General features: G+C 44.0%; 1 protein-coding gene across 3 annotated transcripts; it reads right to left on the reverse strand.

Annotated features, from left to right (window-relative positions):
* Positions 1-354: 354 nt before the first annotated feature.
* pask (PAS domain containing serine/threonine kinase) lies at positions 355-13,880 on the reverse strand. Of its 3 annotated transcripts, none has more exons than XM_014141210.3 (20): positions 13,593-13,879; positions 12,496-12,713; positions 11,769-11,995; positions 11,118-11,288; positions 10,821-10,958; positions 10,477-10,611; positions 10,158-10,398; positions 9,816-9,997; positions 9,112-9,238; positions 7,997-8,171; positions 7,507-7,694; positions 6,717-7,406; positions 6,382-6,542; positions 4,757-4,933; positions 4,312-4,437; positions 4,017-4,151; positions 3,647-3,846; positions 2,821-2,954; positions 1,406-1,555; positions 355-1,260 (listed from the first exon to the last, which is right to left on the reverse strand). In XM_014141210.3, the coding sequence occupies exons 2-20, from the start codon at positions 12,698-12,700 to the stop codon at positions 1,103-1,105; spliced, it is 3,720 nt and encodes a 1,239-aa protein (XP_013996685.3). In that variant the 5' UTR covers positions 12,701-12,713; positions 13,593-13,879; the 3' UTR covers positions 355-1,102. The 3 variants fall into 3 exon arrangements, with proteins under 3 accessions (XP_013996685.3, XP_013996684.3, XP_013996686.3); XM_014141209.3 differs by having other exon boundaries at positions 10,149-10,398; XM_014141211.3 differs by lacking the exon at positions 12,496-12,713 and having other exon boundaries at positions 10,149-10,398; positions 13,593-13,880.

Here is a 13,880-nt window from a genome sequence, read left to right on the forward strand (position 1 = left end):
GAGAAGTTAACATGTTTTGGGGGCATGCTCTTCAAGCATCTAACTTGATCACAAACAAGTTGAGTCACAAGCTTGATGTAGTCATTGAGTGCTAGGAATTCAGGACCGAATACTACTATTAACTAAATATGCTAAGTGAATTTGTCCAAATACTTATATCACCATCAAAATGGAGGGACTCATACTTAAAGTACAAGACCCCCGCCAAAAAAGATTGCATTCTTCACCGTCGCCTCAAAACATTCTCAAATCAAAAATGCTGCAAGAGACAAATTAGTTTTAGCTTCATGGTCCAAATAAATAGGGGAGGTGTTTATCAAGACCCCCCCCAAAAAACATTTTTGCAAACGAGGATTCTAGCTTTAAATATTTGGATATTTTATTTGCAATGTTAAAACGGGAAACAGTCAAACTGAAAAGCATACGAATTAAATATTAAAATACTGTGAAAGACTTACAATTTTGCAGAAACGACAAGCATAAATAAGCAGTTTACACCACTACTTCTTTAACATAATTGTTTAATAGAATCAGACAACAGATAAAAGCAAAGTGAATCATCTGGCCCGTTGGCGAGCAGTGGCACCTAAATCAGTCAACCCTCTGCTCGAGGCATCAGTGCATTTTATATTTTGAAGTGAAACTGGTCTTCAGTTTATGACCCATTATAAGGCTTTGGCAGCTACGCTACATTCATTACCCAATATACCACAGTCCCTCTAATAAATAGATTACAGCAAATAAAGGCACCCGTAGGTGTTGTATGTTCAGCCCATTATTTTGCTGTACCTCTTTGGTTGTATTCATATACATAACTTCAAGGATACATCTCCCCCCAAAATCCACATTCTAAAAATGGCATTTATTTATTCTGGTAGTAAAAGCACACTTGGTATTTAGAGTCTCTTCAGTCAGTCCAGGTCCTGATATATACGATGACGGGACCTGGGGTGCATCTCGAGTCTAAAATGGTTCTCCCACCCCTCGTCTCCTTCCCATAGGATAGAGAATATGGACAGAGGTTTACAGATCAGTGCATATGAAGGGAAGGAGATCCAGGAGAGAGGAAGTCAGAAGATTAAAATGCACCACTGAAGTTCACTCATTCATCAGAGAGGTACTTCATGAGCTCAGTTGTCATGGCGGCCATGGACCTCTCATCGTCATCATCAGAAGGAAGTGAAGAATCATCTCTAGTGTCCGGGTACAAGCCCTGGCCTAGAAAGTCCCCAGGAACAGACTCGTGGTACTGTGGGGGAGCTGTGAAGACAAGAGGAAAGTGACTATGGGTAAATATCTGATGTCCTAATACGGACACTGTACCCTACAGACTAAAGTGGCTGTCGTTTGTTTAGCTATTGGGTGATAAGAATGGAGAGAAGAGGGTCTCGTCGCCTCCACTGACCGTGGCTCTTGCAGTAGGGGAACACTCCCTCCCAGCTGTAGTCAGCCAGGCAGATGGGTTGGCGAATCCAGGGCTGCAGCAGGAGCTGCTCCAGGGTCATTCTCTGTTGGGGGTCAGGCTGCAGCATTCCTGACAGCATAGCATGCAGGTCTGGGGGAGCACAGGAAGAGGTCAGACACCATTCATAGCACTGTTTAGTAGCAGGGTTGTGGAGAAGGAAAAAAAAAAAAAAGAAAGTGAAATTGCCCATTTGTTAAAAAAAAAATATATATATATATAATCACTCTCCTGGGTAACCCGGTATTTCCCGCCAAAACCATTACAGCATATACACATGTCTGGATTTGAGTGGCATGAAAACAAGCTGGATGCTACCTGAGGCAGATGAGCCCTACATTAAAATGTATGAGACCAAGTTTGTGCTGTTATACAACACAGAAAAATATATAAGTCTATAGATGTATGCTCTTGGGTAAATAAATGAAACAAGCTTGAGTAATCTTGTGTGTGGACTATTATTTGACTGGAATTGCACACCTCGTTCAACCCATGAAGTTGAGAACAAGCGATGCTGGTGAAGGACATGTGGCCTACAAAGTTAAACATGTGCTAGGCTATAAAATTGTAATTAGTAGGCTGACAGCCTACCTTTCATGTTGCGCAATGTGCATATTACTTCATTCCTTCCCCAGTTAAATTAAAGTTTAGTTGTCCTCATTCTAATGACATTCTTGAATAAGTCGCTTATCATCGAATGGTCGTGTTTTGGCCATCACGCGTTCTCACGCTTCAAAAGGCAGAGTTTTTTGCTGCTGCATTTAACATTCAGAATCCCTCAGTTCAAGAAATGCTAAAAATACAAATAAAAAAGTCCCAATTAAGGTATTGTAGTAGCTTTTCCTGGGACTCCACAAGAGCTATATAAAAAGAGGCCAGAGCAGAGCATATTGGGCAAGAGTAAAACGGTTAGAAGTGTATATTTAACTAATGAATGACCGTTTAATATACAAGGCTGTTCTGAGGGCAAAAGGGGGGTGCAACGCAATATTAGGAAGGTGTTAATGTTTTGTACATGCTGTATATCCATCTTGATTAGCCATTTGAGGCAACTTGAATGGAATTGATGCTAGAGGATGGCAGAGAGCGAGTGCACACGGATTTAAAGCAACCAACCACAGGTGCAAATAAAAAAAATAACTTAACTCCCAAACGGCAGATAGTGATGTGTAAATCAGAAACAAAATTGGATGATTGCGCATGCTGACAACACCAATTTATATATAATTTAAACAGTTCCATTACATGTCATGCTGTTCATAGAAACAAGTTAGCTTTCAAGCAGTTATTTATCCCAGGAAATCTAAATCTTGGTAACCGGTACCCACTATTACACCAGTTTCTGACTGATGTCCTACCTGGAGAGACAGGGAAGGGGGACTTGAGTTTGGACTGCAGGGTCTCCTCCATGTCACAGAAAGGGTTCTCACCGAACAGCAATGTGTAGAGCAGCACCCCCAGAGACCACAACTCCAGCTCTGGACCACTGTAGCTACGCAACACAGGGGAGGAACCCACAGTAAACAAGGAACCCACAGTAAACTTAAAAATAAAGGGCCACTCTCATTTATGGCATTTCCTAGTTTATAGTTTTATAAAATCATGTTGCAAAAACGGTTTTGTCCTAACAGTTGTGTATACTACCCCCTCAGCCTGCGTTGGCCTTAGAAGTGGCAGTGTGTGTGTTTATAGGGATTTTTCTGCATTCAATTTTTTGGGGAATGGAAAAACACCTTGTATAAACTTAAAATGACTAAAACAAGATAACACATGTAGGAAAAATATAAATCTTGGAAAAATAACAGAAAAAGAAAAGCTTAACAGCCAGGAAGAATTTAAAATTCCCAAAACAATGAAATTAGCAGTATTGATTGTGTTATGTTTAAGCAAAACACAGCATTAGCCATGGCAAAATGCATAGAATTGCACCAAATTAGATTTAAATCAAAATATCAGCTCCATGGCATAATGCTGCTTTTGCAACAGCGATCCTAATAAAATTCCCAAATAGTGTATAATTGCAGGTAATTGGCTTAAATTCAGACATCTCTACACCGCCAAGATGGGGGCCTCTAAAAAGTTTATTTAAATTCAGCCACGCCCCATTGCCACGACTCCCGTCATGCCCCTGCTACGCCATCACCTAAGCACCTTCTTGATCCAGAAAAAAAAACGTGTACTTACGGGTTGCCCTTCAGCACCTCTGGGGAGCAGTACTCCAGTGTGCCACAGAAGGTGTAGAAAAGCTTCCCTGGAGCCAGCGGGACAGCAGAGCCAAAGTCTATGAGTCTGATGTGGAACTCTGTGTTAATGATGATGTTCTCATCCTTGATGTCCCTGTGGAGGATGCCTTTGTTCCTCAGATACACCACCGCTGCCACCAACTGGAGGGGGGGGGGGGGGGGGGGAGAAAAGGAGATGGTGAGACAGAAAGTGGTGACATTTCACACAATACGCATCACATTTTTCCACCCATATTCTGTTTCCTTTCTACACACAGGTGCAAAAAGGAAAAGCACTCATTCTTCCTCTGTCTCCCCCTCCTGTCCCGTACCTGTCTGAAGATGTAGCTGGCCAGAGGCTCGTCCAGCTGGGGCTGTTTGTCTATGAACTCAAACAGGTCCAGACCATCCCCATGCTTTTCCATCACCATCTGGAAGTAACCCTCGTTCTCAAACACCTCCAGGACCTGAGACACACAGATGAGAGAGAATAAACAGATAAATGTTAGGAAAAGAGCCTCTAAACTGTTTAGTGTAGAAGGGTTGTATTATTCTGTATGGAGGAGATGTGGGTTACCACAGAACCACATTAAAAACATGGAACAAACAAACTAAAAACATTGTTGCCTTGACGATGTTGTGGTGTGTCAGGCGGGTGAGTATGGCGACCTCCTGGCTGACGCGGCCCAGCACGGGGTCATCCACCCAGCATTCACTGACTATCCTTCCCTTCCTGATAAACTTCACCACCACCTACACACATAGGAGGGACAATCACACTTTAACAATATTTGAATACACAAATCCATGAGTTACCTTTCCAAAAACTGAATCTGGATGCAGTGAAACCTTGTAAGCATGAAACGCCCACATTGCGGTCATACAGTTACCTGGAATTCAAAGTTGAGTCACATTTTGTATAATTATTTAATATATATATATATATATATATATATATATTTTTTAAATACACTCCCCTACATAAAGACAGGTTGTGGTACTCATAAGGTGGGAGAGTGGTTGGTCTTCATCTTTACTAGTAAAAATGGAACGAGTCCCCAGTCAGTCTCACCTTCTCTCTGTCAGAGCGTCTGCAAGCCTGCCACACAAAGCCGAAGGCCCCTTTCCCCACGGCGTGGAGCGGCTGGTACAGCTCTGAGAACTGGCCATCGCATGCACGGGAATGGTCCAGATCCAATGTGGAGAGCAGTGCCTCACCGGCACCGCCACGGCTGGCCTCCAAGATCGCCTGAGTCAAAATATACAAATAAAGTGCCTTCAGAAAGCAAACACACCCTTGATTTTCGTTTTGTTGTGTCACAGCCCAAATTTAAAACATTGTGTTTGTCACTGGCCTACATACAATGTCAGTGGAAAAGTCTCAATTTTTACAACAAAAAAAAGAGCCGAAATATCAATAACCCTTTGTTATGGCCAGTCTAAATACATTCAGGAGTAAACATGTCTTGAACAAATCACAAGTCGCATGGACTCACTGTGTGAAAGTGTTTAAGATTATTTTTAAATGACTACCTCATCTCTGTACCCCACACAATTATCTGTAAGGTCCTTAAGCAGTGAATTTCAAAACAGATTCAACCAATAAGACCAGGGAGGTTTTCCAATGCCTGGCAAAGGGCTCCTAATGGTATATGGGTCAAAATAAACTAAAAACAGACATTGAATATCCCTTTGAGCATGGTGAAGTTATAAATTACAATTTGGATGGTGTATCAATACACCCAGTCACTACAAAGATACAGGCGTCCTGCCTAACGCCGTTGCCGGAGAGGAAGGAACCGCTTAGGGATTTCGCCAAGAGGCCAATGGTGACTAAAACAGTTTAATGGCTGTGGAACAACATTGTAGTTACACCCCAATACTAACGTAATTGATTGAGTGAAGAGGAAGGCTGTACAGGAAAAAAAATATTCCAAAACATGCATCCTGTTTGCATTAAGGCACTCAGGTTAAACTGGAATTAACATCATGTACGAATACAAAGTGGTATGTTGGGGAAAATCCAACATCTGAGTACCACTTCATATTTTCAAGCATGGTGGTGGCTGCATCATGTTATGGGTATGCTTGTCACTGGCAAGGACTAGGGAATTTATGATAAAAGAAGAGGAAAACCTGGTTCAGTCTGCTTTCCAACAAACATAACTTTCAGCAGGAAAAAAAAAAAAAAAAGTCAGATACACTGGAGTTTACCAAGACAACATTACATGTTTCTGAGTGGCCTAGTTAAAGTTGACTTAAATCAGATTCAAACTCTGTGGCAAGACTTGAAAATGGCTGTCTAGCAATGATCAACAACTTGACAGAGGTTGAAGAATTTAAAAGAACATGCAAATATTGTACAATCCAGGTGTGGGACTTACCCAGAAAGAGTGTAATCACTGTCAAAGGAGAGTAACTTGTTATTCAATACTACCTAATCAAGATTGCGTTTTAGTTCACAAATATGACAATTTTTCACCCAGTTTGACTAGAGTATTGTGTAGATAAAATACAAAATGTAAATTTTTAAATTTTAAGCTGACTTTGTAACAAAATGTGGAAGTAAATGTTTGCAGCAGAATACTCATATCTTAACCAGACCAGGTAAAAGCAAAAAAATCTGTCAACCTGTCCAAATCAACCAAACAATTAAATAAAAAGGTGATTTTCCAGATTAAGCAGGAATTTACTGACCTCTCCCAGACTGAGTGAGGATGAGTTTTGTAGTGAAGCTCTGTTGCTGTAAATGCCACTATGATGCAACATGGCCTCCTGCTGTCCAGGCCTGCTCAGCCACACACAGAAAACACACCTGGCCCCATGAAGCTCAGCCCTACGGATCTCACACTGCACCTCTGGAGGAAAGAGAGGGAGAGGCTATGATTAATCCTCGTAGTTCTAAAACCAACTTTGTAATCGAGTACCACAGAGCTGATTACACACACCATCTTTAGGAGTTGCTCTAGACCTGGAAGCTCAGCTCTTCTCAAAGATAAAAGCTAAGTGAGAGCTTGTGAAGAGGTACCAACCGATTCTTGTTCCATCCCTGTGGTAAACACTGCCATCATAGCTCCCCTCTGTGATGTGCTGTGGGGTCTTGGAGCACTCATTCTCCTGCTGCTTCTTAGGGGTGGAGGTGTTGGGAGGGGCATCCGAGATCAACTGCATCTCTCCATTGATCTGTCTAGAGTCCTGGCTTTGGACGTTGTGGAGAACAGAGAACACAGCCCACTGGTCACGTTCGTCCTCCCCCGCCAGTCCTTTTAATTGACTGTTCCGGACCTCCACACATCCAGGTCCCTCTTCCTGGTCGGACTCGACCACGTACGGTGAAGGGGTACGCAGGAGCTCGGCGGTATCAACCGAGGTATGGGAGAAGTCATCGTCACCTCCAACACTACGCAGCTCTAGAACTCCACTCAGGTTCAGGTCGGCCATGGCCCGGGTTACCAGCTCCCCATTGGTGTCCAGGTCCAGGTAGCAGCTGGCCGAGTCCACAACCTGGGCTGTCCGAGAGGTGACCGCCGTCGGGCTGGACCCCCCATGACACCCAGCCCACTTCTCACAGAACCCTGAGGAGGAACGGCTGCCCAGGGAGATCACCTCGAAGCTGGAGTCCTGCAGGGCTGACAGGTCACATGGCTGCTGGGGGTCTTTGGCATGGTATGGGGTGGGGCGGCAGGGCCGTGCTCGGCTGCGCTCATCCATGGTTGGAGTGCCTTAAGTAATACAAATAACACGTCTACATTAAAGCCCATTCTCAGAGGAAAATTTGAAGTGAATTTGGATGTCAAAATGTTTTTGTTAGCTAATTCATACCTGGTCCCACCCCACTGAGGGGCTGCCCTCCTGGGCTACAGGTTGGAGGGTGAGTGAGTGACAGGCAGAGTACCTCGCCTCTCTCCACCAGGGCAAAGGACTGTAGCAGGTCGTGGGTGTCATCTCCACTGTCACACTGGCTGGGACACAGGGCAGCTTCTTCCATCAGTTCTGCAGTGTCATCAACCCTGTGGAGAGAAACCTAGTTAGGCACCTAGCCCCTACAGAAACACTGACAGGTAGGCCCCATCCCATATCAACCGCTATCATTAAACACTTCATGTAGATCCACAACATTTTTATTAGGTTAGCAACTGGCCTACCTCCAGGCCTCACCTGCTGACTTTGATCATTGCCTTTAAGTTTGTCTGATTCATTCAAGTGGGAAGTCAGGTGTCAGAGGTAAAGGTGGAAATTAAAACCAAAGGGAACAGGACACCCCCACATTACATGGTTATTTCAGGACTGAACTTGTCCATAGGTGACTTACCTGATCATGGGTGTGGAAGTAACCTCCGGAGGGTCCAGGGTGGAGGGAGTGCTGCCCTGCTGCTCCAGTCTGGTACTGGAGCCAGTGAAGATCCTGCCCTTCCCAGTGGAGAGGTTTCTCCCCTGTTCTGCCTTTTGCACCATGGCCATGTCAGCTGCCAGCAGAGAGCTGGGGTCTAGACAGCCAGAAACAATTATTTTTATTCAAATCTAATTACTCAGGATTGTTATTCCCTTTTGACTGCATTACTTGGATTCTGGAAAACTACGTGATTTGACAAACCCAGTGAACACAAGATTATCACATGTAAATGATGCATGAAGAGGCAGAACACACTGACAATGTAGAAAGGAAATGCATTTCATGAATAACACGAGCACTAGTAACACTTCAGAAATGCAGGTTAGTGATGAGATCCAACCCTTTCCCTGCTGGGGACCTTTGTGCTAGCCCAGCACTTACACATACTATCCTAATTTGAGCACCATCACTGCACAGCAGGAAAGGCAAATAGTGTATTCAATGTTTAAAAATCTTCTAAAGTAAAAAAAAAATCTCCACTTAATTGTCAGACTTAATGTATCCCAACTATAAATGTATCAACCCCTACAAAAGTGTCCATTAATTATAATTCAACATAATGCACATTTCCTGTTGCTGCAGGATCATTTCCCTGTGAGAAACTGGTCAAATTAAGATGTAACATCTGTACATAATTGGGATAGTCAAGGTCTTTGATTAATAGTTGACTAGCTGAATCAGGTGTTAGTATTAGGATGAACAAAATCCTGCATATGTAACAGTGTAGGTTCCGTCTCTCTCTTCGCCCCAACCTGGGCTCGAACCAGGGACCCTTGCACACATCAACAACTGACACCCCACGAAGCATCATTACCCATCGTGCCATAAAAGCCACGGCCCTTGCAACGCAAGGGGAAACCCTACTTCAGGTCTCAGAGCGAGTGACGTCACTGATTGAAACGCCATTAGCGCGCACCACCGCTAACTAACTAGCCATTTCACATCGGTTACACATACACTACGACAGCCATCAAGAACTGAGGGAGAAGAACACTGCCCTACGATGGAGAGAAACTAAACTACAGATGAGTCACCTGTGTTGGAGGGGTGTGATGAGCCAGTGTGTAGGAGCCCACCCCCTGGTTGTTGGGGTAGGGTAATGGCACCATTTTCCAAGCCACAGAACCAATCATAGAAGGCAGGAATCAGGAACGTGACATCCTGTAGGACACATGACAAAGACAGTTACAATTCACATCAATAAGGAAAACTTGAATTGGAACGGGGTTTACTTTCTGAAGCGACCCCAACCCTGGAGTAGAAACTAGAGCTACGTTACAGAACCCTGTACAGCTTGTTGAATCTAGAGGACCATAAAATGAGTCTCGTTTGCGTCAGCCAATAACTAAATACAATGAAGGCCACAGAGTTCATAATTATGATACTAATGAATATTGTGTGTATTAGAAAAGCATTGGCTGACTGGCTAAAAGCCAATGGTATATCAGACTGTATACCACAGGTATGGCAACATATTTTTACTGTTTCAATTACATTTGTAACCAATTTATAATAGCAATAAGGCACCCGAGGTTGCATCATGCATAAGAACAGCCCGTAGCAATGGTATATTAGCCATGTACCACAGCCCCTCAGGCCTTACTTCTTAAGGGGGGGGTAGGCTGGGTTTCTGTATAGCACTGACATTTGCTGATGTAAAAAAAAAAAAAAAAAAAAATGAGGGCTTCCTAAATACATTTGATTGAACCAGAGTGTATGAGAGAAGTTACTTTAATACCTTCCCCTGTAGCTCTGCATTCCCAAAGCCCAGGAGACTGAGGGACAGGTGGTTGTGGATGCTGTTGATAGAGCCATCAGGGTGGAGGGTGAGGAGACCGCTAAGAGGGGCGTACACCCACACCGTCCCAGAATAGACCAGCCCCGAACCAGGGGAGAGGAGGCTGCTGTTCTCTTTAACTCCTGACGGACAGCATGACACACAAACAAGATCTTTAGATATCAAATACTGCTTTTTTGTGTGCAAGAAGTCTTTCTTACATGCACAAACTACCTAACATACACACACAAACAATTCTATAGTAACATTTCTCAGAGATCGGGAATGAGAAACCTGTTCTACCAGAGGACAGTTCCTTTCCATTTTCACAATGTTCTGGCTGTGGTGCTCTGCAGACTGGGGAGGAGATGGGGGAACCCTGCTGGTCCTCAGGTCTACCAGGGGGGTTTTGGGGTTCTGGGCAGCCCAACCCCTCCTTCAGCTGCTGGGGTTTCCCACACACCACTGCCCCCTGGAGTTTAATACAGAGGAGGAGGGAGGTGCCCCCCCTGCATCGACTGGACACCCTCTGGACCCTCAGCATCTGAGGGAAGGGAGATGTTACCTCAGGGTTAAACCAGTGCTCTATATGGGGCAGAGGTGTGTGTGTGTGTGGACTGACCTTGGCCAGAGCACGGCTGTGGAGGGGGATCTGTAGAGAGGGGATCATCTCTCTGATAGACATCCCTGTCAGCTCCTCAGTCTGCCTGTAACCATGCAGATGGGCAAAGGCCAGGTCACAGCTCAAGATGCTCCCCTGGAAATAAACGCAGTCGCTCATTGAGTCAGGCTACAGAGGCCTTGTGGTTGTATTTATTAGGCACCATACTGAACCACAGACAGGGACTACCTGGACTTTTATGTTTCAGAACATGTGCTATGTGCCCTTACAGAACATGACCCAGAAATGACTTTTGCAGGATGTCAGCTGCCACTGAACCACATCTTGGAATGTGTGTAACTTACATCTTGTGAGAAGGAGACAAGGGCTGAGATTCTCTCCACACGCTCCATCATGACCAGGCAATGCTGTCCTTCCTGTGACTGTCTCTGGGTCCATACAGACACTGGGACCTCAGTACCACGCTGGCTCACTGCATCCAACTTTACAGAGAAGAAAACAGGAGTCATCTCAATGCCGTGATCTAAGGACGTGAGATTGTCTGTACTCTTAAGCAAGACAGAAGAATAATAATTTGACATGAAACAGAAGGCTGTGCAGAAGGAAAACAATTAAGCCATTATTTGCAAAATCATTCTTACCACTTTCCCAGACACCACTGCTACATTTCCATCTGTCTGAAGACACCCCTCACTTAAAGTTTCTTCCAGGACCTGATTGGTCTTCTTCAGGAAGCAGGACAGCTTTTGTCCAATCAGATCATTGCTGGTGCACTCAAACAATGTGCATGCCTTCACATTTGCAGCCAATATCTGAAAAAAATAAAAAAATAAGTCTCTTGTGCCAATGATCCCTCTTTAGCCGTGAAACAAAGACTTCTACATAAATTATAAAAAGCTTCTTAGCAAAGAGAAATTTCTCAAGTTAAAATTTTACTAGGACAGTCAGAGTGGGGAGGGGAAAACTGAAGACTAGCTGTGATTGGCAGAGGGGTTTGGAACTCTTGTTTTATTAACAAAATGTACCACCTGGTGATGTCACCAGGAAGGCCAAAACCCCATCCCACCATAACCAGCTGAAATTTCAGGCAGTCTACGCAGTTCTTACACTACAATGGCATTATCACAGTATTATTCTGACCTCAGTGTGGAAATGTATATAAAAATAAAGGAACACATTTGACTAAGCCTTTAAGTTTCAAGTTCATATACCTTTAATCTGATTTCAAAGCCATTTGCATTGTGAGAGAACATTTGAAATATAGCCCAATTGCAGTCATATAGTGACCCTACCTTTGTGCTCTTGCAGTCTACAGTGAGGACTGCCTTGTTGGGGTTGTGGACAGCTGGAGGTCCTGAGAGCGCAAAGCCTCCTGCACAGGTCAGCAGGCTGAGCAGGGTTCTGTCTGACTCAGACAGAGTGGACAGCGAATCTGACTGGCTGTGTGATCCTGAGCCATGCCGGCTGGGGATCTGAATGTCTCTCATAGCCACAGAGCTACAGGAGTTCTGAGAATCACCTAGAGAAAGGAAGGGGTTACGATGTACAGTATAGGATCTTGTGATGACAAGCTAGAACAAACAGGTTGACATGAACTAGTAATGATAGTGTATAAGCCTGTTCCCACTGCGTTGTGATGCCACGGCCTCTTTCAATTGTGTTCTGGCTAGAGACTACCATCTCAGCTGTAAGTAAACCTGCCACACACACACACACACACACACACACACACACATCACGGGCATTGTGTTTGACAGTCCCATGTTAACTCCTATCCCACAAGTATGAGCTAGAGGGAAACACCTGAGGGTGTATTCATTAGACAGATTCCGTTGTAAAAAGTTCTACAAACAGAAAACATTAGGCAATGAAAACAAGTTTATTCGAGAAATTCCGGTAGGTCCCTCCCGGTTTAGTTCTTAGAATAAACAGTTTCTGTTGCAAAACGTTTAACAGACCAAACAGAATCTGACTAATGAATACACCCATGAGGCAGTTGCAGGAAGCACCCAGACACACCTGCTATGGATGCAGGAAAACGCCAGCGTTCTAGAGCCTGGCCCTTGTACAGTGGCCGCCCGACACATGGATAGGACTTGTTTAGGTCAAATGAGTCATCCTCCAGGAGGTCCGAGGAGTCATCCTTGACAACATAAACTGTGTCCCCTTTAGCACGAGGGTTGCCTTGATTCTCTGTCCAACGGGACTCAGTCCACAGCGACATTGTGGGCTTTGGTCTATGGAAAGGATGTACGTTATTCAGCTTTAACAGAGATGGTGTTTCTGGTGCAGTAAAACTTTGTTGTCCCCACCCTAGCTCTGGTCCAGGGCGTCGTACGCTCTCACTACTTCGCTGCTCTCGTGACTGGCTTCAATAGCTCTGATTTATTCATTTTAAACCTTTATTTTAACTAGGCAAGTCAGTTAAGAACACATTCTTATTTACAATGACGGCCTATGAACAGTGGGTTAACTGCCTTGTTCAGGGGCAGAACGACAGATTTTTACCTTGTCAGCTCAGGGAGTTGATCTAGCAACCTTTCGGTTACTAGTCCAACGCTCTAACCACTAGGCTACCTTAACATGCATCGCGTAGTGAACATTTCGTATTACTCAATTTCGTATTTGGGAGGAACGTCGAATGACACCCGGCGTATTCTGAGAAATGAACTCTAGCAACATGTTTATTCTGGTAAGTAACCAAAGTATAGTGACGCCAGTCACGCCCTGGTCCGGAGTTCGCTATTCCCATTCTACACAGGTAGCTAGCCATCAGTTAGCTTGCTAACGTTAACTACTACCACCTAGTTAGGATAGTTAACGTTTTTTTTAAACCAGGTAGGCCAGTTGAGAACAAGTTCTCATTTACAACTGCGACCTGGCCAAGATAAAGCAAAGCGTTGCGACAGAGTTATACATGGAATAAACAAAACGTACGGTCAATAACGCAATAGAGAAGTCTATATACAGTGTGTGCAAATGAGGTAAGATAAAGGGAGGCAAGGCAATATAGGCGAAATAATTACAATTTAGCTAGTAATAATAGATGCGTTAAAAACGTGTGAATTAGCTTCACACCAAATTAGACAATTCACTTTTACCGGGCCAAAACTCACCTTTTTATTTGTAAACCTGAAATGAGCGTATTAGCAAACTAGCTCGCTAACAGCTGTGTTGACTTTTCCTTGTTGTATTGAAGTTGGTTGCTAAGGAAGAGTTGCCACAAAACCCGCCGATTCCTAAAGTTACAGGGAATGCACTCGCAACTGTATCGAGTTTAGTGAGGACTTCGTGAGTAGTGGAATGCTAAATATTATCTTGGAAAGATACACAATTTTGTGTTGTTATTTTTTTAGATAGTCTGGAAAAGTTTGTAAAGCGCGGGCTTTCAATCACTCGAGGTA

This window comes from Salmo salar, chromosome 14 (genome assembly GCF_965601325.2).
Source record: "Salmo salar chromosome 14, fSalSal1, whole genome shotgun sequence".
NCBI lineage: Eukaryota > Metazoa > Chordata > Actinopteri > Salmoniformes > Salmonidae > Salmo > Salmo salar.

What these genes read in the sequence shown, in the direction of transcription:
- pask (XM_014141209.3), bottom strand. Translation starts at nt 12,700, where the DNA reads ATGTCGCTGTGGACTGAGTCCCGTTGGACAGAGAATCAAGGCAACCCT. An exon ending in ACTTCCACACCCATGATCAG is followed by an intron (nt 7,695 to 7,996) that starts GTAAGTCACCTA and finishes TTCTCTCCACAG; the next exon opens with GGTTGATGACACTGCAGAAC. An exon ending in CCCCTACTGCAAGAGCCACG is followed by an intron (nt 1,261 to 1,405) that starts GTCAGTGGAGGC and finishes TTGTCTTCACAG; the next exon opens with CTCCCCCACAGTACCACGAG.